The sequence below is a fragment of the Zootoca vivipara genome, chromosome 16 (assembly GCF_963506605.1).
Source record: "Zootoca vivipara chromosome 16, rZooViv1.1, whole genome shotgun sequence".
Classification (NCBI taxonomy): domain Eukaryota; kingdom Metazoa; phylum Chordata; class Lepidosauria; order Squamata; family Lacertidae; genus Zootoca; species Zootoca vivipara.
Window position 1 is genome coordinate 1,193,308 of NC_083291.1, and position 26,585 is coordinate 1,219,892.

General features: G+C 46.8%; 1 protein-coding gene across 1 annotated transcript in view; it reads right to left on the reverse strand.

Moving 5' to 3' along the window:
- The window catches only part of DMRT1 (doublesex and mab-3 related transcription factor 1), a 52,619-nt gene extending 27,505 nt beyond the window's left edge, over positions 1-25,114 (reverse strand). Inside the window, exons 1-3 of the mRNA XM_035097477.2 lie at positions 24,794-25,114; positions 21,076-21,249; positions 5,207-5,488 (exon numbers count right to left, since the gene is read on the reverse strand). Coding sequence (XP_034953368.1) covers positions 5,207-5,488; positions 21,076-21,249; positions 24,794-25,114 — 777 coding nt within the window. The remainder of the gene's footprint in view (positions 1-5,206; positions 5,489-21,075; positions 21,250-24,793) is intronic.
- Positions 25,115-26,585: the final 1,471 nt, after the last annotated feature.

Here is a 26,585-nt window from a genome sequence, read left to right on the forward strand (position 1 = left end):
TCCAGGGCAGCTGTCTACCAGCTCCATCTGGTACGCAGGCTGAGACCCTACCTGCCCGCAGACTGTCTCGCAAGAGTGGTGCATGCTCTGGTTATCTCCCGCTTGGACTACTGCTATGCAATGCGCTCTACGTGGGGCTACCTTTGAAGGTGACCCGGAAACTACAACTAATCCAGAATACAACTAATCCAGAATGTGGCAGCTAGACTGGGACTGAGAGCCGGGACCATATAACACAGGTCCTGAAAGACCTACATTGTCTCCCAGTACGTTTCCGAGCACAACTCAAAGTGTTGGTGCTGACCTTTAAAGCCCTAAACGGCCTCGGTCCAGTATACCCGAAGGAGCGTCTCCACCCCCATCATTCTGCCCGGACACTGAGGTCCAGCTCCAAGGGCCTTCTGGCGGTTCCCTCCCTGCGAGAAGTAAGGTTACAGGAAACCAAGCAGAGGCCCTTCTTGGTGGTGGCACCCTCCCTGTGGAACGCCCTTCCATCAGATGTCAAGGAAATAAGCAACTATCTGACTTTTAGAAGACATCTGAAGGCAGCCCTGTTTAGGGAAGTTTTTAATGTTTGATATCTTATCTCCTTTTTATTTATATTATTAATGTTCTGTTGAAAGCATAGTTGGGCAGGTTGCAAGGCTGGAATCTCCTTTGCTGTGCCTGGAAACTCATTAACTGAGTCCGCAGGATTATCACGGCCAGGCGCAATCGATGCGTGGCCACATCCCAAATCAGTGGCTTTTCTCATAGGTTAACTTGGGGTAGCTAACCCCCAGACTGCAGGGCCGACAGACCCCTCTACACAAATCCCGCTCCCTCCCGCAAGACTTCACTGATTTGGTCAAAACTAGAAAATTATGGAGACACAATGTGGAGGTGGACAGAGAAGTTTCAACCTGTCCACCTAGTAGTCCAGGACCCCAATGAGATATGCAAAGAGTCCCCTCTCCCAGTCATTGGATTGACAAGGTTGCAGGTTCCATCCCTGCCTATTCCTGCGTTGAAGGAGGGTTGGACTAGATGATCGCTAGGGGTACCTTCCAACTCTACAATTCTAAAATTCTATGATGTGTGTGCTTGGACAAGGATATGGAGCAGCCACCCCCAGCAAGGCTGGCCAAGGAAAAGAAATAAAAGAAATAAAATAAAATACAAGAAAGAAGATTCCACCTAAACATTAGGAAGAACTTCCTGACAGTAAGAGCTGTTCGACAATGGAATTTGCTGCCAAGGAGTGTGGTGGAGTCTCCTTCTTTGGAGGTCTTTAAGCAGAGGCTTGACAGGCATATGTCAAGAATGCTTTGATGGCGTTTCCTGCTTGGCATGGGGTTGGACTGGATGGCCCTTGTGGTCTCTTCCAACTCTATGATTCTATGATTCTAAATAAAATAAAATAAAATAATAAAATAAAATAAAAAATAAAATAGGGCCACCAGAGTCCATGAAACCATGGGTCACTCAGAGCTTCAAAAGTCGGAATTTCCTGTGTTACCATGTTAAATTATTACTGCTAAGAACTGCGTGGAGCCACCAAATTTTAATTCTGAGACCTACCAGCGGACCTTTCCGTTGTGAGGGGAGAAATAAATAAATGGTGACCCCCACCGTCTGTCTCCCTTGAGTTCCAGGGTGGGAAACACAAGCGCCATCTATATCTGTCCCCCCGTGATAGACAAACTTAATTAACCTTTGCTATTCTGTTCCAACCTACTGTTTAAGACAAAAGCATTGACCCACAAACAATATGTTACCATCAGAATCTCAACTGCCGTGACATCAAGAGATATGGCCCTATCAGCACTATTGGAAAATAAACAGCCTAGATTAGCTTCCCCAAGAAATATGGATTATATTCATGTCACACTTGAGCTGTCAGAAACATTAGGTTACTTTTAGCATAAATCTGTATTGTGAAGGCTATAGCTTATAAATACATTGTAGGATACGCTGTTGGCATGGCAAACCTGGAGCATTTTTAGATTCGTGACAGAATCCTGCAATAGCTTCATTTCTTAAATTTGGACAGCCTTTTTTTCCTAGACTGGTCAAGGGTGGTTAAAAAGCAAAATCTGTTTCACATTCAAACAACGAATTAGCCTTCAAGCACTCTCTGTTGTCCACTTTATTCACACCAACGCACACTTCATGAAAATAAAAATTAGGTGCAAGCCCTTTCAGGACAACATGGGCCAGGTTCGTATATTTGCAGGGAACCACGGTTAGCGGCTGACCCTGGGTGAGCAGCTCCTTCCCGCTTTGCTCCTCCCCTCGGAAAGAGCAGCAAACCACGATCCTTGGCTTTGCATGGTGTCCAAACCAGGGTTCGCGGATGGTTCTACTCAAACGACCAGGGACAGTGAAACTGCGTCTCGGCTTCAGACTGTGGTTTGGTTGGGGCGAAACGGCAATTCCCAGCTCACACAAAATGGGAAGCCAAGGATCCGGACTTCTTGCTGGTGCCAGAGGGAGCCACCTGCATATTCATAATAAGACACGGAGCCCACCTGTTTCTCTTACTTACAGGTGAAGATTAGAATATCGTCGAAAGGTGCATTTATTTCAGTAATGCAACTTATTATTTTTTTCTTTTTCTTTTAATTTTTACAAATGCTTTCTTTTGGAAATTCCACAGTAATAAAACAAATACAAAAATAAACATCGCTATTACATTTCATTAATTACAATCCATTTATAATTGACCCGCCTAACGACAAAGAATGACAATGACAACCAATAAAGGCTTGACATATCTTGCCTTGCATGTCATGCATCTATCTCATAGATTGGTTTCACCTTTTAAGTTGCGTTACTGAAATAAATGCACTTTTCGATGGTATTCTAATTTTCCGAGTTTCACCTGCAATTTGCTTTACGTCAGAGCTTCCCAAACTTTCCTGCCTACTGCCCACCCCCTTTTTAAAAAATTACTCATTGCTCCCCTGGAAATCTACGTTCTGAAGACCCGTGGGTAGACCTTACAATGGATCGGTTATAACTTGCATTCCCTCAGCCAGTAAAGCGAGATGAGCGCCACAACCCCAGAGTCGTCTGCGACTGGACCTAATGGTCAGGGGTCCCTTTACCTTTACCCTCTGGAAATAAGTCACCGTCTAAAGGTAAAGGGACCCCTGACCATTAGGTCCAGGTGTGAACGTCTCTGGGGTTGTGACGCACATCTCGCTCTATAGGTCAGTGGAATCTATAGGCAGTGGAATTTGCTGCCAAGGAGTGTGGTGGAGTCTCCTTCTTTGGAGGTCTTTAAGCAGAGGCTTGACAGGCATCTGTCAAGAATGCTTTGATGGTGTTTCCTGCTTGGCAGGGGGCTGGACTGGATGGCCCTTGCGGTCTCTTCCAACTCTATGATTCTAGGTCGAGGGAGCCGACGTTTGTCCGCAGACAGTTTTTCCAGGTCATGTGGCCAGCATGACTAAGCCACTTCTGGCGAAACCAGAGCAGGGCATGGAAACGCCGTTTACCTTCCCGCCGGAGCGGTACCTATTTTTCTACTTGCATTTTGACGTGCTTTCAAACTAACAGGTTGGCAGGAGCTGGGAATGAGCAACGGAACTGCCAATCTTCTGATCGGCAAGACCTAGGCTCTGTGGTTTAGACCACAGTGCCACCCACGTCCCATAAGTCACCATCTAGATTTCCACAAATCTGGTAAAGAGGTCTCCACAGTAGCTCCGAGAAATGGAGATGGCCCCTTTGGTCAGGCAAATGTCCCTTTCCATCAATTACAGCCCTCCTGGTGGACAGAGGGTGGAGACATTTTTGGAGACTCCCCTCGGAGGACTCTAATGAGGGCAGAGGTGAGGAGGGCAACATTTCCTTCGCTGGGGAGGCAACTACTTTCAGAGACCACACTCCAAAGCGCTTAAAAGGATGCCGGTCGTGTTTTGTTTCTTTTAAATCCTTCACACACAAGTTGTTTAGGTCAACAAGCTCAACACCTCTTGTAATTAACAATGTAATATATCTCTCGGTACAGCCAATTAATTTTCCATTTTCGCTTTCCGTGGCAGTTCTTTTGCATTTTCTCCCTAATCACTGCTGCAGGAAGGAAATTGAAATAGAGCTACCCAAAAGGGAACATGATGTTTTAGATATATATATTTATCATGTTACATTTTAAATATAAAGCTTCGGAGTCTTAATTCATAGCCAGCTAGTAATTCAAGGTTTAATGTCAGAACCTTTTGGACTCCCTTTTTATTGCCCACTGTCCTTGGCTAGAAGAGAAACTTATTAAAGCTTCTACAATAACAAAGGTCATCTGCAGGGGAGACCTGACAGTTGAACCTCAAGGATGAATTTTCAGCAGAAGGATCCAGAATTCTTATTTGGGTGAGCTTTTTAAAAGGTTACTTAAAGGATTCCTGACTGCAGAACTGGGTGAACTTCCACACAAGTCTCTCTTTGCTCCCAAGGCAGGTGGGCACAGGATGGCAGCCTAGGCTTTGCTTTAGGATCGGCCGCTGGAGAAAACAGGGTTATTGTGCATTTAACACTTGCATCTCTAAAATAAGCGTTTCCGTGCGCTCTGGCATGCTGCGCCACGGTGTCCTGTTGTGCCAGAAGCAGTTTAGTCCTGCTGGCCACATGACTCGGAAAACTGTCTGTGGACAAATGCTGGCTCCCTCAGCCAGAAAGAGAGATGAGTGCCGCAACCCCAGAGTCGCCTTTGAGTGGACTTAACCGTCCAGGGGTCCCTTACTATATTTATTATTATTATTTCATTTCTACACTGCTTTGTATTTTAAAGAAAAAGCATCAAAGTGGTTTGCAGCACATCAAAACCTCAACTAAAACAATCCAGAATAAAAAAAAACCAAGCTTCAAGGGTAATAGTTCAGATCTTTCTCCAGGTGTCATTTTGCTTTTCCCATATTTATTTGCTCTACTTTATAGAGCTGGCTCACAGCAGAAGTCCTCTAAGAAGCTAGGGTGGTGCAGTGCTTAAGACCAGGACCTGGGAGATCCTGAATCCCCACTCCATCCTGAATCTCACTGGAGGAATCTCACTGGTCCTCATGGTGGAATAACTTCCCGGCTATCTCAGGAAGCGAGGTGCTTTGTGTAAGGGGTCCACTCTGCTTCCCATATCATGCACCGCAACTCCACCCCCCTTGGTTACTGACTCCCAAAAGAACTTAAGAAAGCAACCTTGGCGCTCTCCAAACCAGGCCGTTGGGTTTACCTGCCACTGGTTTCCTGACTGGCTTGACATATAGGTAGCTGGGAGGCTCCGCAGGCTGTTTTTGACAGGGGACCCCACCAGTGGGCCCCCCATATCTCCAGGGGTGCTTTCGCTGGCCACAGCCATCTGGTACTGGGAGTAGTTGTAGAGGTTGTTGTAGTAAGGATACAGGGAGGGCTGGTAGAAGCTGCTGTAGTAGGTGGAATCCACCACTAAGTCGGAGGCGCTCTCCAGGTGACCTCTGCTGGCTAGGGAAGGAAGGTCCTGGATCAGCATCCGTCCCTCTGCAAAGAACGGGGGGAGGGAAAGAGGGAAAGAGAGCGGTTAGGAAGCAGCAGGCAAAAAACCACTTCTGAACTCTTAAGCACATTTCAGATTTGCAGAGCGAAAGGCTTAGCAGGGAAGGTCGGCACAAAAGACAGGCCAGAACCAGAGGGATGCGACCCAACGAGCCTGCTCTGTGCCACTTCAGAGGAAGGAAGGAAGGAAGGAAGGAAGGAAGGAAGGAAGGAAGGAAAGAGAAGGAAGGAAGGAAGGAAAGAGAAGGGAGGAAAGAGAAGGAAGGAAGGAAGGAAGGAAGGAAGGAAGGAAGGAAGGAAGGAAGGAAGGAAGGAAGGAAGGAAGGAAGGAAGGAAAGAAAGAGAAGGAAGGAAGGAAGGAAGGAAGGAAGGAAGGAAGGAAGGAAGGAGGGAAGGGAGGAAGGAAAGAGAAGGAAGGAAGGAAGGAAGGAAGGAAGGAAGGAAGGAAGGAAGGAAGGAAGGAGAAGGAAGGAAGGAAGGTCTTCCCACACAATAGAAACATGGTCACTGGCAATCATTCTGCACTCCTCAGTATTATTTATTATTGTTGCGGTCTTATCCTGCCTCCACCACAAAGAGCTCAAAAAGGCACAATTATGTGATATCCGATGCCCTTTTTAAATGTGTTGTGGGGGTAGTTATTTGGTTTTTTCGTTTTTCGTTTGATTCTGTATTTTCTGTTTTTATATTGTGATTTTGTCTTGTGAACCACCCTGAGACCTGCAGGTATAAGGCATTATATAATAATTATAATAATGATGATGATATCCTCACAACACCCCTGGGAGGGAGGGCCAGGCTGAGGCACGGTGGCTGGCTCCTTGTCACTCAATGAGCATCATTGGTGAAATACCTTGCTTCCATGTAATGGAAAATACTGCTGCCCCCTCTTTCTAAAATTGTGTATCTTTCTTCTGACGACAGAGGACGAGATGGTTGGACAGTGTTCTCGAAGCTACGAACCTGAGTTTGACCAAACTGCGGGAGGCAGTGCAAGACAGGAGTGCCTGGCGTGCTCTGGTCCATGGGGTCACGAAGAGTCGGACACGACTAAACAACAACAAATCATTCTTCTACCCTAATGGTTCTCAGTAAGAAAGTTAGCTTTTATATATATATAGATGGGTTACAGCCACCTGTTGATTCCAGCTCGATTTCCAAAGACTGGAACCATCTGATCCAAGCAAGGAAATGCACTATGGGAAAACAAGAAGTCTCTCTCACACATCAGTCCTAGAAATTAGCACTTTGGATGGACAGGTTCACTTCTTCTGGGTTTATATGTTCAGGCAAAGAAAATTAACCCCAATACCTTAAAGAATCATGTAACACATAAAAACAGCAAGCAGCCTTAATATGAGTTCTGATTCAAGTTTACAAATACCAGTTCACACATAAAACCTACCCAGCGCAAATGCAGCTGAGGGGCGTCACGCAGGTGGGGAAATCTTTTTATAATAATTTTTTATTGCATTTTAACTAAGAAAGACACAAACAGAGAAATACATTACAATAAAGACACTAAAACAAAAACAAAAAACAAAAAAACCCAAAAAAAATCCAACACATAAAAACCAAAAATACTTATTCCTAATTTTCCTCTCACATTTTATAAAGGGACCCCCTCGGGCTCCCATCCACTGTGGTTCATTGGCATACATCATTTTAGCAATTTCTATACCAATATAATCACCTCATATAGTCTTATTTTGCATCATACGCATAACATATTCCTTAATTCCACAGTTTAATTTCAACCTAATTCTGATCTTAATATATAACTTTTGCATATTTTTTTAAAATACATCTTAAAATCTTTCCATTCTTCTTCTGTCGCTTCTTCCCCCCAGTTACGGATTCTTCCGGTCATCTCAGCCAGTTCCATAAACTCCATCATCTTCATCTGCCAGTCGTCAATTGTTGGTATTACATGGGATTTCCAGTTCTTTGCTAATAACATTCTTGCCGCTGCTGTGGCATACATAAAAAAGTTAACATTTCTCTTTGGGATCTCTTTGCCTACTATGCCCACTAGGAATGCTTCTGGTTTTTTGACAAATGTGTTTTTCAACACCTTTTTCATTTCATTATAAATCTTTTCCCAGAAGTCTCTTACTAGTGGGCACGTCCACCACATGTGGTAAAAGGAACCTTCCTCCTTCTTACATTTCCAACATTTGTTATCATACGTATGGTAAATCTTACAGGTGGGGAAATCTTGCAGCGAAAGAGACAAAGCTCTCTCCAAAACAATCCGTTCAGACCTCTGGCGAGAGGGACTTGCCCGTCCCCTAGTAGCCCAGTGGGAAGAGAGAGAGAGGCGGGGAAAGGGAGTGGCCACACCAAGTGCCAGAATACGACCCCTGACAGATTACCTCCAGGGGATCATGGCCTTCAACCAGCCTTTGAAATCTGCCAGCCACCTTTTGCACCGGCCCATCAGCCACGGGCGACGAAGGGAAGATGCCTGGCTGCCAAGATGGGGCCTGATGTCTCCACTGTCTGGCAGAGCATGCCTGGGGAATCCTTGGGTCCTGCCTGTTTTCACACACGAGCAACACACCCTGTAGAATTCTATTCGTGGTATTTTATCTGCACAACCAGAACGAATTTCAGGAACCAAAAAAGTCCTATGGAAAAATACGACTTTTGAGCCGTCTGCTCCCAAAAATGGCAACTAGGCATTCCGTTTTAGCGACTGTAACCCGGGTTTAAGGGGCTAGTTTATATACCCCGAGTTTCTAACACGGCCTTCAAGAGAAGAAAGGTTTCCCGATCCAGTTATAAATGTATTCTATGAACATGTTCAGTAAGCTGTTGGGATTATATGCCATTTTCTATTTAGAATAGAATAGAATAGAATCATAGAGTTGGAAGAGACCACAAGGGCCATCCAGTCCAACCCCCTGCCAAGCAGGAAACACCATCAAAGCATTCTTGACATATGCCTGTCAAGCCTCTGCTTAAAGTCCTCCAAAGAAGGAGACTCCACCACACTCCTTGGCAGCAAGTTCCACTGTCGAACAGCTCTTACTGCCAGGAAGTTCTTCCTAATGTTTAGGTGGAATCTTCTTTCTTGAAGTTTGAATCCATTGCTCCGTGTCCGCTTCTCTGGAGCAGCAGAAAACAACCTTTCTCCCTCCTCTATATGACATCCTTTCATATATTTGAACATGGCTATCATATCACCCCTTAACCTTCTCTTCTCCAGGCTAAACATATTACCCAGCTCCCTAAGCCGTTCCTCATAAGGCATCATTATTTCTTTAATATTACACATCCCAGGTTGCTGGTTGTTGCTTTGTAATTCTGTCTTGGGTTTGATCTCTTTTTGCATATGTTCAGGGATCGCATCACCAAACTCTGAATATAATTTGATGAAAGCCCGTTGAGAAAACGTGGAGGAGGGAGCAACTTCTTTTTGCCTCCTCTCTGAAGCAAACTGCAGCACTGTATTAGTAATGCATTAACTCCTAAAATGTCAATACTGCAATGTATTAAATATTTCAACAAAAATGCCACAGTTGAAATTAAAGGCCTTCTGCAATCAATAAACAAATCACTCCAGGCAACTTGTGGCTTATTCGCTTGCCATAAATCAAGATACTATAGGCAGCATGAGGACGGCGTAGTATTTCAAGGATAGCGCAGGGCTTGAAAAGTGCACAGCAAGGCAACATAAATTATGAGCAATCTAAATCTTCGTACTTTCCAGAAAAAAAGCTGGAGAACTCTCTGGGAAAGAAATAGACAATAGAGGGATAAATACAGAAATGCATAAATTGCAACACAACAAACAGGAATTAAAAGCTGTCGCTTCACAAAGGACTTGGGTTAAATACATATGCTTGCGATCCCAGGCCCTCAAGAGAAGCCGTTTTGGAGGGCCTGCCAGTGAGCTCAGACAGGGCCTTTTCTGTGGTGGTGCCTTGCCAGTGGAACTCCCTCCAACTAGGCTGCCGATACATGAAGACTCATCTCTTCACCCAGGGTGTTGGGGTCATTGATTGGTGTTGCTGATTCAAAATGGGGTCTGTTTCTTGCTGTTGGCTTGGTATTGTTTTTAGCCCTGGTTTCAACGTGTTATTGAGCTTTATACATTTTTTTAGTTTAATAATGACCCTGGGCATTATAGAAATATACTGAATGGCTAATGCATCTGAAAACAAACCAGTTCCTAGATGTCACAGGTATGGAGAAAACCTTAAAAGAGATAAAAGCTTCTGAGATCAGAGAGAAACTTTAAGTTTCATTTGTTCGTTTAATGTATTTATATATAGCTTTAAAATTCAGGGGTTCTGAGCGATGAAATTTGTACAGAAAGAGAAGGGAGATCTTTGGTCAGGCACAGGCAAACTTGGCCCTCCAGATGTTTCGAGACTACAACTCCCATCATCCCTGACCACTGGTCCTGTTAGCTAGGGATGATGGAAGCTGTAGTCCCAAAACATCTGGAGGGCAGAGTTTGGGGCTGCCTGTCTTTGGTGCTGTTGATTTTATCAATAAAGTAAAATAATAATAATCAAGATTTCAGCTGTCGGGCGAAGAATCTGTTTTTAACACTGTGACTCAGTTCTCCCTGTTTTAACGTCCTTAGGCAGAACATCTGCTGCATTCCTACATGTGAAAATCAGCTCTCTCTTTCATTCCAGATCAATGCCTCATTATTGATCCTCCATGTTCTACACAAGCCTTTGGCCATTTGGCATATTAACAGCAGTTAGCAATAATTTGTTTCAGGGAAGAGTGTATATTTCTAGAGAAAGTCAAGCTCTGGGGTCAGCTATAAAATAAGGCAAGCAGTGCAGCAGCTTCCAGGAACTGGCATTCAGAACCATCCCGCTTCTCACTCAGCTGCCGGACTAGAAAACAACCCCAAAACAGGAATTTGAGGGAATGAAGGGGAGGTGTTTGCAATTAGTGCCAAAGATCCAAAACGAACTAAAAAAATGTAGCTCAATGATTTGAGGATATACTCTCGTAAGCATCGTCCGGAGTCAAAATATTTGTGGCATGGGCAACAAATGAGATGCTGGGGACCTTAGTAATCCCTAAATAGGTTATCAAGTAAGAGAACTTCCTGACAGTAAGAGCTGTTCGGCAGTGGAATTTGCTCCCAAGGAGTGTGGTGGAGTTTCCTTCTTTGGAGGTCTTTAAGCAGAGGCTTGACAGGCATATGTCAAGAATGCTTTGATGATGTTTCCTGCTTGGCAGGGGGTTGGACTGGATGACCCTTGTGGTCTCTTCCAACTCTATGATTCTATGATTCTAAGTTCTGGATAGAATGGTGTTTTTTCTTGATGTCCCACATGGATCGCGGCTGTGTATGCTACGGAGCATGGAGTTCACGCGAGTTCGTGGAGCCTGTTTGTGTGAAACCCCTAAACCAGATTAATCAACCAAATGATGTGGCGTCTCTGAATCACCTAGCCGACTAGCCACCATTGCAAACACGAGGAGGCTGGGAGGAGATAGGACAGCCATCTTCAAACACCTCAAGGGCGTTCCCATGGAAGATGGAGCAAGCTTGTTCTCTCCTGCTCCGGAAGGTAGGACTCGAACCCATGGCTTCAAGTTACGAGGAAGGAGATTCCGGATAAACATCAGGAAAAACGTTCTGAGGGTGATAACTGTTCCGACAGTAGAACAGATTCCCCCCCCCCCGGGACCCTCCTCCCTTGGAGGTTTTCAAGCGGAGGCTGGATGGCTGTCTATCGTGGATGCTTCAGCTGAGATTCCTGCATTGCAGGGGGTTGGACTAGATGACCCCAGGGGGTCCCTTTCCAACTCTATGATTCTACAATTCTATGCTAAGCTGGACAGGGGCACTGAGTGTCTGATCCTGCTGGTCTCCTGTTCCGGACATTTGGATGTTAAGGCACTGTTTGCATGGGAATTCACAGAATCCCCGATCAGAGATGGAAGCCTTTGAATTCAGAATTGCCAACACTAAGACTGTTTGGTGAAGTTGCAAAAAAAGAAAAGAGAAGAGTACCAAGACAACTGATCTTGTCTCAACCATTTCCCAGCATGCTCCCCCCCGCCCCCCCCTGAAGCATCCTCCCTCCCTCCCTCCCTAACAGACCTGCCTGTACTTCAGGCTCCAGCAACCGGCTGCCGTTGACAAGAGCCTTGAATTGAGGCTGGTGTGAAACAACTCCCTAAAGTCATAATCAGAAACCGGTGGAACAATCTGTGTTTCTCCCACCAGACCTATCATGACAGAGCAATTCTTGTTGCTGAGCCCCTCGCTGCCAGCATTTTTCAGAGGCAAAATCAAGGCTGCGTTTCCGAACGGCGTGGGGAGAAAGGAGGGGGTGCCGCAGAAGCCCGGCGTTCTACTTCGGTCTCCCCACCACCTCTAAGCCCTGCCTTTAAATAAAACAAAGTAATACCACTTCTCCTTGCAACTTGTGCTGTTTCAGTGCCGAACTTGTAGCTTACCATAAAGTTAATGTACTACGCAATATTCATTCCAGACAAGGCTGTGTGTGTGTGTGTGTGTGTGTGTGTGTGTGTGTGTGTGTGTGTGTTTTCCACCCCCAAAAAGAGCCATTATCTGTAATTACCCATTACCAGGCATAATTATTTCTCCTGGGCTGCTCGACAACCCCCAGGATTTGATGCAGTTACAGCTCACTGCATTATGTTATCAAGGAAGCTTTTTTGACCTTTAAGAGCTCTACTCTCCGCACATGCAAAAGTGGGCAGTAAATTGTTTAAGCCTGTGATTTATCCTGGGGGCCCCCACTCAGGTGGGCTGCATTGCTCAGGAGTCAGAAATGTTACTTGTACCCACTGCCAAATGTTCGGGGCGGGACAATCCACCTTCCAGAATAGTTCGTGTCGAACGTCCGCATTTGTGCCACTGGTCCAATGTGTGTTTTTTGTCACCTCTCAGGCTAAAGATCAGGGACTTTTCAAATGTTTAAATTGCACACAGAATGACACATGGGCAAGGTGCACGGGGGGGGGGGGGCAAAGGATCCAAATCTCCCCCCCCCCCGCAAAACACCTCACAGTCCAGCTAGCAAGTCAGCTGCAAGGCGATCAAAATATATCTTCCCTGACAAGCCCAACTCGGCCTGGGCTGCGCCTTGAGATTATCCACTCCAGACACGTCCCACATTAAAAATCTGCAATTCTGCAAGCGCATGCAGAAGAAGATATTCCTTGTTCAATCTTAGTAGCCTAATACGAATACATGAAGACATGGTGTTGCCGTAAGACAAAAATTCCATTAGTGGAGAAATAAAATAAATGTTCACTATCCTGTAGGCAGCAAAGTACGGTAAGAGGCTGCTGGTTTTATATAGTCTTGGCTTACGGTATATATACATGGAATATATACTGGGACACGAGTGGTGCGGGGGTCTAAACTAAGGTTACCAGATGTCCCCGTTTCCCAGGGAGAGTCCCCGGATTTACAAATCAGTCCCCATACAAAATCCTATCATTCCTACTGAAGTTGAAAAGTGTCCCCAGATTCATTGGAAAAAAATCTGGTAACAGTCTAAACCACTGAGCCTCTTGGGCTTGCCGATCGGAAGGTCGGCGGTTCGAATCCCCGCGACGGGGTGAGCTCCCGTTGCTCTGTCCCAGCTCCTGCCAGCCTATCAGTTTGAAAGCACACCAGTGCAAGTAGATAAATAGGTACCGCTGCAGCGGGAAGGTAAACAGCGTTTCCGTGTGCTGCTCTGGTTCGCCAGAAGCGGCTTTCTCATGCTGGCCACATGACCCGGAAAACTGTCTGTGGACAAACACTGGCTCCCTCGGCCTGAAGCAGAGATGGGGGGGGGCACACCCCATAGTCAAATTGGACAGGACTTAACCATCCAGGAGTCCTTTACCTTTTCTTTAGATGGAATAAAACGGCGTGACCCCCCCTCCCTGGGCCAGGTCCCTATTTAAAAAGGCACTTTTGCACTTGCTAGTTCTTGCTCCATCGTGGCCTCTTCTCTCCTGGTCACCGTCAAACAGAACAAAGCAACCACTGACTACCTCCTTTGAAACTCTAAAGAAAATATGTGATATTCAGGCCATAGCGGTGCCGTTTCTGTGACTATTATCAGGCAAGGCCTATTGGCAAGAGGGAAGAGAGCCGTCTGTGGGCAGGGACTGGCTTTATCTAGAAAGACGTCAATGGCTTCAGCTCAAGCGTTTCTCAAGGTTTATCCCTTTTGCCGGGAACAACGCTCAGTTGTGTTTTAAGTAGAGTGGAAAAACGAAGAGGCTCCCCCCCCCATCAGTGATAAGTTGGCACCTTCGCCGACTGTAGTCACCGTCTCCAGAAATGAGCTGCTTCCCATTATATCATCGCTTGTACTAATTATATCAAGGTGTCAGAGTTCTCCCATTAGCGATCACGGTACAACGTTAATTACCGAGCAATTAGGCACTGCAGATTAGGCCCCCCCCTTAGCATATCAGGGAATTAAAAAACCGTTTCCACATGGCTCTCGTAAACCCAACCTGGCGCCCTCGGGTAATTTTGGACTTCTGCTTCCCTCCTCCCCGGCCAGCACCGATGGGAATGGTATCGCCAAACAAGGGGAGCAGGCTTTCCTCTAAAACACCACAAATATACAGGTGTGTGTCCCCCGCTTACATTCCGGGTTACATTGCACAAAGCGGGCAGCGCCCTCTAAAGAGCCTTTAAATGCCCCTTTCTTCCTGATCTCCAGCTCTCTCTCCAATCCAGAGCAAAGGATCTGGAGTTGAAGCTCTGGATTGGAGAAAGGCTGGAAGATTTGTGGAAAAGTGGCTGCTTCTTCGCTACCCTGCGAGTCAGCTGATAGGCGGGTAAGAGGAGCAGCCGCAACAAAGCCCTTCTGCACCTCCGCTCTCTTCACCTGCTCTCTTTAGCTTCCAGGGAGGGTTTCCTCGGGAGCCACAAGGTCTCTCCACCTCTCCCCTGTCATTTCCTGGTACGCTTCAATTGATTGATTTCCCTTTTTATATATACCGTATTTTCCCACCGTATTGGACGAGGTTGCTCCTTTATATACGCAACAAAGTCCTTCCAATCTTCCTTGAATTTGTTGTCGTCTCTTCCTCTTGATTTCATTGCCAACTTAGCCATTTCAGCATAACCCATTCATTTGACTTGCCAAGACTGGCAAGAAGATGGGATGATTTTCCAGTGCCATGGGTATGCACGGTCATGTGCAGAATTTGAATGCGCATTTGGGGGGGGGGAGAGGGAGTGCCTGTACATGAAAAAGAAGACTTTGGGGATGCTATGGAGAAAAGCACACAACGTGTTGGGAGCCACTGCACAAAGAACCATAGCCCATTGGGGGGGGTGACATCAAGGCTTCCCATGGCTATTGGAATGCCCCCCCCCCACCACACAATGAAAATCAAGGGGGTGACAAATCTAAAAGGTTACAATAAGATGAACTCCAGAAGGTTTTAGGTTACAGGAGCACCATTAGACTAACATAGGGAGGACATCCAGTCTCTGACTCATCCAAGAAAAATCTCTGCATGGTGGTTGAAAGAAATAAGCATTCCAGACTTCTCCCATCATATATGAAAGGATGTCATATGGAGGAGGGAGAAAGATTGTTTTCTGCTGCTCCAGAGAAGCGGACACGGAGCAATGGATTCAAACTTCAAGAAAGAAGATTCCACCTAAACATTAGGAAGAACTTCCTGACAGTAAGAGCTGTTCGGCAGTGGAATTTGCTGCCAAGGAGTGTGGTGGAGTCTCCTTCTTTGGAGGTCTTTAAGCAGAGGCTTGACAGGCATATGTCAAGAATGCTTTGATGGTGTTTCCGGCTTGGCAGGGGGTTGGACTGGATGGCCCTCGTGGTCTCTTCCAAATCTATGATTCTATGATTCAAGGGCAGCCCCGCATAGAGCAAGTTACAATAATCAAGCCTGGAGGTGACTGTCGCATGGATCACTGTGGCCAGATCAGGGCAAGAGAGGTAAGGGACCAACTGCTTAAGACGGCGGAGATGGAAAAATGCCACCTTTGCTGTGGCTGCAACCTGCGCCTCCATGGAAAGGGTGGCGTTGAAGGTTACACCCAAACTCTTGACAGAAGGCGCTGGCACTAACTGAGCCCCTGCAAGAGATGGGAGTTGGCCCCCTAACCCCATGTTGTCCCGACCCAGCCAGAGGACCTCTGTCTTCGAAGGATTTAGCTTCAACCGGCTCCCACGTAGCCATCCAGCCACAGCTTCCAAGCACCTGGTCAGTGTGCCCGGGGCCGATGCAGGGCGGCCGTCTATCAACAGATAGATCTGGGTGTCATCAGCATATTGATGACAACCCAGCCCAAAGCTCTGGACAATCTGGGCAAGGGGGCTCATAAAGATATTAAAAAGCATCAGGGAAAGGATTGCACCCTTTAGGACTCCACACACCAAGGAGTGCCGCAGCGTCAACTCCTTCCCAAGCGCCACCCTCTGTCCCCGACCTGAGATAAAGGAGCGCAGCCATTGTTGGACTGTGCCCTGAATCCCCACGTTGGCAAGGCGGTGGTCTAAAAGTTTGTGATCGGTCATGTCAAAGGCTGCTGACAGATCTAAAAGAATCAGCAGTCCCGACCCACCTCGATCCAGCTGTCTATGTAGATCATCTGTTAGGGCGACCAGAGCTGCCTCGGTCCCATAACCAGGGCGAAAGCTGGATTGAAATGGATCCAGAGCCGATGTTTCATCCAGAAACCTACCAAGCTGTTCGGCAACCGCTCTCTCAATTACCTTACCCAGGTACGGAAGATTCGAAACCGGCATGTGTTTTGGCATATGGCATGTGTTACCTGATGTGCTACATGGTAGGGATGATAAATGATAGAGCTACACGTAAACTGAACCCTAAGGGTGTTGTTGTCGTCCAGGAGACAACGAGTGTAAGACCATTTGGATATTTTGGGAATTAAGATTTGTAGGTAAGGCAGCAGAAAAGCCCAGCAATAATGCGTCTTACAATCCCAAAGCAAAAAAACAACAACCAAAAAACCTTCCGGGGGAGAAACAAAACCAGCCTGGTTACAATCAGAATGGAACAAATTTCATTAAAGGAATATCAAAGGCAATATTGAGAGGGGAGGATGAGCTGTTCAAGTATCTGCAAGCGAAGGCCTTGGAGAAAATACGACTAGGATAAAATCATTATAGCTCACACTAAAAATAAACTAAGGGAGGAGGCAACTGATAGGAACTCACAAGAGGCCACTTCATTAGGAGCAACATGATGAAAGAGGCCCAGGTGGTTTCTAAAAAGCAGAAAATGGCAAGGCAGGGAAACATCCCGCTCAAAGCTGAAATAAAGCGGGTGAGCTGTCTGCTGTGCGTGCAAAAAGGAGAATGTAACTCTGCAAGTTAGGAAGGATATTAATAAACAAATTATCCTCTCCTGCCACCCTGAACATTCCCACATTGCTTACAAATACAGAGCGTGTGGAACAAACAGCTGAATGCTAGTTTTGGAAGGGTGGCTGCAAGCCAAGCCTCTGCTCCATACAGGATGCAACCACGGCATCTCATCTTCTCATGCAGGCAGTTCCACTGGATGAATGCTCATACCATTAGGCTGGTCCCCCCCCCTTATGTTTAAATGAAATTTGCTTCCCCGCTCATTCTGCCCCCAGCAACAACCAAGAACATGCCTGCTCCATCTTCTCCGACAACCCTTAATGCAGGGGTTAGGGTTAGGGTTTCAGCAGACCTTGGGGGGCGGGAGCGGACTATATTTTGAAGGGAAAAAATGAACAAATTCCTATGCCCCACAAATAACCCAGAGATACAGTCTACTCATGTAAAAACACGCTGATTCCTGGACCATCCGCGGGCTGGACTGCGAAGGCGATTGGGCCACATCCGGCCCCCGGGCCTTAGTTTGCCTCCCCATGCCTTAATGTATATAAGATTGCTATTGTCTTCATCTTCTCTTCTCCCGAGCAAGCACCCACAGCTCTTGCTTTCCTCCCAGACCCTGCAATCATCCGTTCGCCCTCATCTGGACCCAGCCCAGTTTGGTCTACTGCCCAGCAAAGTTGAATATAGCTGATCAGCTACCTTTAGCCGTGGGGGTAAGCAGAAATAGATAACCTCTGCAAGTCTAAAGAGTTGTCTTCAGCACCACCCCAAGCAATTATCTTAAATCCCTCCAGCGATGATGCTTGAAGAATTCCTCCCCCCCCCCCCCCCGGTGCAGGCCACTCAACTGCCTAATTGCATTTCTAGTTAGGAAAGGAAGTGTCTTTTAATTAAATTATTTTCCTTGTACTTTTAGGGTTTTTTTTAGTTTCAAGCCACTGCTCTTTGTTATTGCCTCAAACACTGTAAATAACACCTCCCCCTCTTCCCCATTATTACCTCTCAAATATTTATAGACTGTTATATCAACCCGCAGTCTCTTTTTCTACAAGCCGTACATCATTTTTGTCACCCGTCTCTTGATCTGCTCAGATTTATCTACGCCCACCTTTCATAATAAGATATTCAAAAAAACCCTCACGGCTGGATTCCAAAGTAGGATTTCCAGAAAACTGAAGAGAGACTGGGCGAGACTCTGTTTTTGTTATTTATTTTCTACAAACTATACTGTGGGCGAACCGTACTGTGGCTTTAAGTCTATTTGTTCTCCTTCGCCACGACTCTGGAACGAGTCTTTTCAAGGAGCTGGGACGGGATGAAAAAGGCTGAGCGACAAGTTTTCTCAATGACATCTTAATATTCACGTTATAAGTTTGATTTTCAACCCACTAATTCCCCATGTGCATATCTGGGGCAACCAAGTTCCATGAGGACTAGAACCATGTGCCCTTGAAATGTCCAGTGTTAATACTGTATAGAACCTCTTTGCTCCGGAAGCTGTCTGTGGACATCGGAGCACCCATGGGACAGGGACTTGAGTGCGATTCTTACAACGCCCAGGTTTGTACCAAGGATGGGGAAGGAAGAATTCTCCTCTGCTGCATTTTCCCTATGGAAAAGTCTTCGTTTCTAGAAATGTACGATTGTACAACTAATTGATAAAAATAGAGCCAATTAATGCAATTATATATTCAAACGAATTAAAAAAGTGTACTTGGAAATGAAAGCTTCAGATGTGTTTGAATGCACAGTTTAAACCTTTCACATGTGATTTATTAATTCCCCATCACCCACCCACCTCATCTCAATCAAGTATCTCAGTTCAACTGCTTTTGCTCTTAAAAAGGGACCCACATGCCTCCTTCTCCCAGGTGACAGATTAATGCCACACGTCTAATATGACCCTCAGGTCCAGCGGCCTCCCCCACTGCAAAAACGCCTGGTTCAAATTTTCCTCCAGCATTAGCTAGGAAAGTGGGTGAGAGGCTTCCATGGGCATTCCACCCCCATCATTCAACACGGATATTACCGGGAATCCATACCTGTTTGAACAGATTTACCCTGAATTCCTGCAGGTGGTGGCCTTCTTTTGCCGCTTGACCATCATAAACTGCCTACACGTTAAGGCTGCAATTCTAAGCACAATTGCTTGGGAGCAAGTTTTCGGAGAACAGGGATGCACAATTCCAGAGTGTTCCCCCTGACCTAAAGTTGCAGCTTTTTCCTCTTCTTTTCCTGAACTCAGACTAACTCCTTTTAAAAGAACCAGCGTTACCATGACTACGATGAGGTATCTGCATGCTGGCAAGGCACTGCGGCTCCCCGGCCGGCTTTTTATTTTTATTTTTTGAAGAACAGCATGTCACCAGAGGCTTGAAAAATTGTCTCTGGCCTCTCAATGCGCTGTAATATTTCTGACCTGCCAATAAAATGGATACAGCGAGAAAAAGACTTTTCCGCCCGTACCTTGTATGATTTGTGTGGCTCCTTCACATCCTATTCCTCTCCCCGTAAACCATGTTTGGTGTGATGAAGTTTGCAAGAAAAACTGCTAGACTTCAGGGTGGCAAGGAAGGAAGGAAGGGGGGGGTGGATCCCGACAAGGTGAAATTGAACCTCCTGCTACTCTGGAAATGTCAGAAAGGAATTCTGACCCCCGTGGACATCAAGGTGTTCGTCTTTGTTAGGCGGCAGTGAATAATTAGATGCTGACTGTCGCCTTCCCATCAAATCCCACAATATCAGGCTGCCTAAGCTATTTTCTCCGGAAGCAAGGCTCCCTTGAACCCAGCGGAGCCCATTCCCGAGGAAAAATGCATCTATTTGAGCTGCACACCTGTAAAAAGATACCTGCTTGAAGCATCATGTGCAGCTGCCCCCCAATATCTGTGTAGCAACAGTAGAAAGCATGACATGGATATTCAAGCACGGTCCTGTAAGCCTCCTGAACCTTTTTTTGGAGCAGTTTGCATATTCCGTATTTTGCAAACATCGCTGTGGGCTCCAGGCACAAAAAATGTCTGCCTGGGAACTTGCCACAACACGGACGGCACAACACAAAATCAGAATGAGTAGTGCGGCCTTCTGTGTGTGTGTGTGTGTGCCCCCACTTCATACTTGCTGTGGGAAATCAGCTACGTCCTAGTGGTCCGGATTTATCCCCTTCCCCGCAAACAACGTTGTTGCTGTCTAATAACAACCGGGAGCATTCTCCTGCGGGAGAAATATACAAGGTGGGCATGCCACACGCTCTCACAAACTGCACAAACACACTGCAAAGGACTTCGTTGGATACAGGATGCAGCGCATAAGCAGAGCACATGCTGCGCATGCAGAAAGAACCCAGATCCCTGGCATCTCTTGTTAAAAAATGGTCAGGTAGCAGGAAAAGATCTCTCTCTGCTGGGAAGACGGAGAGCTGCTGCCGGCCAGAGTCTGGAATACTGGGGTAGATGCAGTGTGGGATTTACGTGTAAGCTAAACAAGCTCTAGCTTAAGGCCCCACTCTCTTGGGAAGCCCCCCAAAAATTAAAGGAAAAAACCCCCTGGATGTACATTTCCAAAATATAAGATAAAAAGCAAATACAATAAAACCTACAGACAGCAACAGTGTTTTGTGTTGTATAGGCTCCTGTGATGTAAGTCATGGGCCCCGCCTGCTCCCTAAAATATCCCTGCTTTGCTCCTTTCTATATATAGGGTGCCTCCATTCTGCATGGACTGGTTGCAGGGCAACATGCGCAAATGGCTTGAGATACCTATGAGGTCCATAAATGACCATCTAGCATCTATTCAACCCAAAAAACAGCGACAATTTGTTGTTGACAAAGGACAGCTGGACATAGAAAGGGCCCCATTACCTTCAGGAGCTGAGGGCCTCATCAAATCTAAATCCGGCCCTGGGTAGATGGACAAATGATCTCACCTGGTGTGAGGCAGCCCAATGCCTGTGCTCCTGAATGAAAAGCTAAACCAGGCACCCCCAAACTGCGGCCCTCCAGATGTTTTGGCCTACAACTCCCACGATCCCTAGCTAACAGGACCAGGGGTCAGGGATGATGGGAATTGTAGTCCAAAACATCTGGCGGGCCGAAGTTTGGGGATGCCTGAGCTAAACGGATGAAAATGGCGATGGCTTCCTATTTGGCTTGGGAGAGCCTCTAAATACTGCCCCCTTACGGGGTGAGGGCCGGGTCCTTTGGCATGCATAGGGTTTACCTGTGGACGAGGTTGGCGCGGCGGAAGCTGACGTGGTGGGCAGTGGTGGGCTGGCGCTCTCCAGCAAGAGGCAGGAGGGCCCCCCGCTGGCGTTGTTCTCTTTCTTCACGTACATTTCCGTGGCGCTGGGCAACGGGATGGGGTGGCTGATGCCCAGCTCCTCCTCTTGAGCTTGCTGCCTTCGCAGAGCAACCTGGGGAAGAAGAGAAGGGGCAAAACGGTGTTTCCTCTCCAGATCGAAAGAACGGCGGCAGCGGCAGCAAAACGGGTTCTCCATCATGGGAGGGGTTAACAAGACAACCCCTCTTGCTGAGTGGGTTAATTCGGCTGGCCACTGCTGGGATTGGGCCCTTCCTGTTGCACGGCAAATACTGATGTTGCGAGGTGTTGATTGACAGCCATAGCCTTTAAAACTCCAGGCACGCAGAGTGGGTCTTTTACGTTTGCTGCGTGCAACAGATCTCCCGCCTGCCCTCCCTTTTCAGGGTTTTTTTTTTGCATCTGACCTTGCTATGCCTGTCATGGGGTCGCCTGCCTTGGGGCAGGGGCCTGGTAGGAATTTTCCCCACTTGGCTGATTGGCTGGTGCCATTGGGCTTTTGCCTACTGCGTAGCAAATCGTCACAACTTGTAAGGTTGCGGTTAGGCGTTGGTTAAAATTTGGTTGGTGGAGGGGTAAGGAATCGGCTGTGCCTACCCCTCAAAATGCTGCTGCTGCCGCAAGGATATTCCATTAAAGGAATCCAGGGGCTCACCCTGCTTTTGTCCGTACCCCTGACAAGGGGCTAGGGCCACGCAAGAGTCCCTGGGAGCATTGGGGGGGGGGAGCTGAGGGCCTGACACCCGGCTCCTGACCTCTCCCCTAGAGGTTTTTGCCTTGCTGACTTCGCTGGCTAGCAGACGCCAGTTCTGTCCCAGGTGGGGGACAGATAGCCGCAACCAATGCCTAAGCAACCACTCACATGGGTTGCATCTACACAAAGTTGTGGCCCAAATTATGCCAAAAACCTTAAACTTTAATTCTGTGTGATGTGTGAATTTATTTGGGGGGATGTCTTGGGACCTCGTCATGCAACTTCGATGGGAAATGCCAGAGCAGAACCGGAAGGGCATTTTAAACTGTTTGCGTGTGCCAGCACAAAAGGAGGCTGAAGGGGGGGGGCGGATACGACTGCAACACACACAAACACCCCTTTCCTCATTTCTGATATTTGTCCGCCTGTGTGCAGAAAGTTGCATATAAACTGGAGGTTCACATAGGGAAGGTTTTTTAAAAAATAAAATAAAATGTTTTTATATATGCTGGAAGCTGCCCAGAGGGACTGGGACAACCCGGTCAGACGAGCAGGGTACAAATAAAATCACCATCATCAGCTTTGGTAAATTCTGGACTCCTGACCAAACACAACAAGGAAAAGATTTCCTTTGATTCAGTGAATTCTGGATTGCACCTGGAATTATAGCAAATTCAGGCCCTGGGGTGGGTGAGTGGAGAGACTCAAATTCACTCTAATAAAAGGTAAAAACTACTATTGGAATCCAGATTCTGTTCAGATATCTGTGTGATTCTTCTAGAAGGGCCCACTGCAGAAAAAAGTACCAGTAGAGGTTTCTTGAATAAAGGACGTAATCCAGTGCGGGGCTTGCTTTAGAACTGAGGTTAAAACGTTATATTACTAAATAACGTGATTTGGTGATTTCGAATCTCTCTCAATATCGTTTAAAATTTAATTTTGTTGTTGTTTTTCTCTTTGAAAACTGCTTTGAGTTTTTTTGGTGTGTGTGTTTTACAATCAAGCGGTGTTTCCTCTGGAATGCTTGAAAGAAATGGCGTGGGTGATTTTGGAGCAGAGCAGAATTAAATGTTGGGAAGAGTGTCTTTTTGAAAGGCAGAATACGTTACCCCATGCAAGGAAATATGGAACAGTCTCCGTTTTTCTCCTTAACAAGTGAGGAAAGAGAAATCAGAGTACGGTAATATAATCCATACTAAGGTCCTAGCACAAACCAGTTTATAAAAATAAAGTACAGTATAGCCAAATGTATTACCGAAAAAGATGGCTATCCCTACATCTCTGTTCTGAGATCTGGTTTAATATTGTGTGTGTGTATAATCACTGGTATTTTTAAAATATATTAATAACTATTAAGAGAAAGATGATGCCTGTTATTTAGGTTAATGGGAAACCTACAGAAATTCAAATATCTTAGTTTAACCGAGTGGTAACCGAGTAATTTCGACGACAATAAAGATTATCTTATCTTATGGTTAACTGCAATTTGAATGTCGGCTACTTGTTATCTAAGGACTGGTGGCTGAAACTTTCAAATTGCTCTAAAACTGGGAACTTTGAAAACATTTGTAGCAGATCTTTTCCAAACAATTTTGCATCAGGTCTAGTTATTACATAGCATTTTAAATGGAGGGAGAACAGCTTTATAATGGGAAAAGAAAGAACAAGTCAACAATGTATTGATTTGAGTGGTATTTACACAATGACTCGCAACTCAACACCTTGGATTGTTTTGCTTTTTTTTCTTTTTTCTTTTCATTCATGAAGTATTTGAAATGAGTTAATGATACAAGACCAGAAAGAAATTAAAATATTTTTGCTCAAATATAACCATTAAAGCCAACCTACTTGCAAGAATCCCAAATCTTAAAATGTCCGCTGAACAGAAACAGCTTGAAATTGAGAGTTTTCCTGTCTTTCAATGAATCTCAGCGTATTCCTACAGGTGCCTACATAGAATAAAGTCCCACTGGCCTCAGCGGGAGCTTCTCCCAGGTAAATGGATATAGAATTGCAGGACATGAACTACCATTTGTACAACAGAACCCTTTTAACATCTTCTATGTGCCCTTTTTAGTGTAGCCATATACCTTTCTAGAATGCAAATGACAAATCTTCCCAAGATCCAATGGGATTTTTAAGTTTAGAGATTTCCCTTTAACAACATTCGACCCTTTCCTCTCCTCTACACTTTTACACCAAATTCTAATATATATTTTCCTATCATTAGATACAGCAAAATAAGATGGAGCCGTTATTCATAAGTTCTTTGTGGATAATGGTCTACAAAATACAAGCTCAAAATCCTGATATACAAGGGCAGGGAAGAAAGATTCGGAGAGCACAGAGAGAAATTGCATGTGGGATATTATTTTAACAAATAGGCAAACTCCCAAACACATTTGTTGTTTTAACAACTGTAACATGTTACAGTTGTTAAAACAACAAATGTGTTGTTGTTTTTCTTTTAATATAATGTGATGTGATGCATTTTCAGATACAGTATTATCAAGAGAGCTTCAAATTTGGCAATGAATGGTGGGCTTTTTAGCACCATCTTACTCAGAAGTAAGCTTGGCTGTGTTCAGTATGGCTTACTCCCAGGAAAACCAGCATACCATTGCAGCCTTTTTTCCAATAGATGATCTATCACTGGATCCTTAATTTTAGAAATCATGACACACACCCACACCCTAAAGTATTTGGAGTTGCAAATCCTGAGCAGGCAGAAAGGCCCAGTGCTCTCCGTGGGCCTTACTCCTGAGAAGGAGGAGCACGGCTGGACCTGAATCTTTCCGAATGCAAAGGGCCGAGCTGGCTAGCGCGCTCCCTTCCCTGGGACTCCACCTGCTGCATTGCAAGCCAGAGCTGCGCGCAAGCGGCCCGGGCGCGCATCGGTCCTTCTGGGGCGGGAAGGGGGTCTCCCCGGGGGGTTTCTGCTCACCTGGGCGGCCATCACCCGCTGCCTCTCGGCGATCAGGCTGCACTTCTTGCACTGACAGTCTCTCCACATGCAGAAGCGCTTGTGCCCTTTCAGGGGCGAAGAATAGCCGTGGTTCCTGCACCGCGCGCACTTGGGCAGCCGGGGGGACTTCTTCCCCGACGGGGCGGCCGCACCAGCCGGACTCTGAGCCGCCCCGCCGGCACTGCTGGAGGCTCCTGCGGCCGTCAGGCCAGAGGATTTCCCGAAGGTGCCTCCCTTACCCCCCTGGCCGGCATGCTCCGACGAGGCCGACGGCTTGTTGAAGGAGGACTCGTTGGGCATCTCCTCTCTCTCTGCTTTGACCGGGTGGGGTTCAACTGCTACTGTTTTTCTGCAGCAGCGGGGATTATGTCTCAAGGACCAGTTAATCTGTGTGGCCAGTTTTAAAGAGAGGCGTCGAGGCGCCCCTGGTGCCCGGCGGCTGCTCTGGTGCGCGCAACCTTCCTTGCAGAGCCGAGCGCAGCAGCTTTGCGCAAGGAGCAGAACTTTCGCCAAGGACGCCCGTTGCTAGGAGGGAAGCGGGCGCCCGACGGCGCCAGCTCCGCCCCCCACCTGCTCCCGGGGCTGCCCTGTGCAAGGCCCAGCCCGCGCCTCCCGGAGGCTCAGAGTGCACGCCCTGCTCGGCCAGGGGCACATTGGGCAGGCCGGGACTCTAGCCTGGGAGGGTAGGGGGCTTTCGATCTTTTAGCATCCCACGCCTGCAAAATTTGCAGGGGAGCGGGCGGCGGACAACAACAGCTTCCCGTTGCTTCCAGGAGCGTGCACTTATGCTCCGAGGGAGCTGCGCGTGCAGGATTGCAACTGGTGCGTGCGTGCATGCCTCCTGTGCACACTTCTGGTGCACGGCCTGGACCCGTTGCACTTTGCTGCAAAAGCAAGCAAGCGCCTCTGCTCTTTTGCTGCAAAACCCTTTGCAGCATGCAAGCTCAGTCTCGTGGAAGGGAGAGCATTATTGCATTGCTACTTTTTCTACTGGGGTGGGGAGAGGTCAACAACTTATTTCCCGCCCCTTAAAAGCCCCTAATTTTGCAGACACCAACCGACGGTATACACTATTTGCACGCCTGTTATAGGCTATATTCACTCCCGGGGAACTTCCAGAGCCCAGTTTAGCTACTTTAGACATGTTTATATCTGGAAGTGACTCGATGGAACTTAAAGGAAGCATGCCTTTTCAACCACAGGAGGCTGCAGTGTGGTGCGAGGGTGGCCGGATCGGGGACCGCACCACGCCCGCTTTTGCAGAGCCGAGTCCCCCCCTCCGCACCCGGGAAGGAATGGTGGATGAAAACATTTTCTATGTCACGTGTTCCTTTGTTGGAAGTGATAACGGTAAAACAGACTGGAAAGCGGTTTAATAGTTTTATTTAATGGCTTAAATGGCACTGTGCAACCATGGTTTGATCTAAAGACCATTGCCTTCCAAACCACGGTGACAATCATTTTAAGGAGTTCTTCCAAGAGAGAAAATTTTAGTCCAGGGGTGATGCAGCAGCGGGCCTCCTGGCCATGCACACTGGCCATGTTCAGGGCACCAGGCATGAAGGGATCCTGGCTCCTAGGGACACAAACCCGCATGATCTGCACTGCATTTTTCTCCTGCCAGTGTTGCGTATGGCTGCAGCTGCATTCACCACACCCCTTGCTTGTCCCCACACCTTTGGAATGGCAGGCAAGTCCCGCCTGCAGTGGCAAGCCACCATCTTAATTGGTCTAAAATGCAAAGCCCCTGGGGGCCTATAGGTTTACAAAA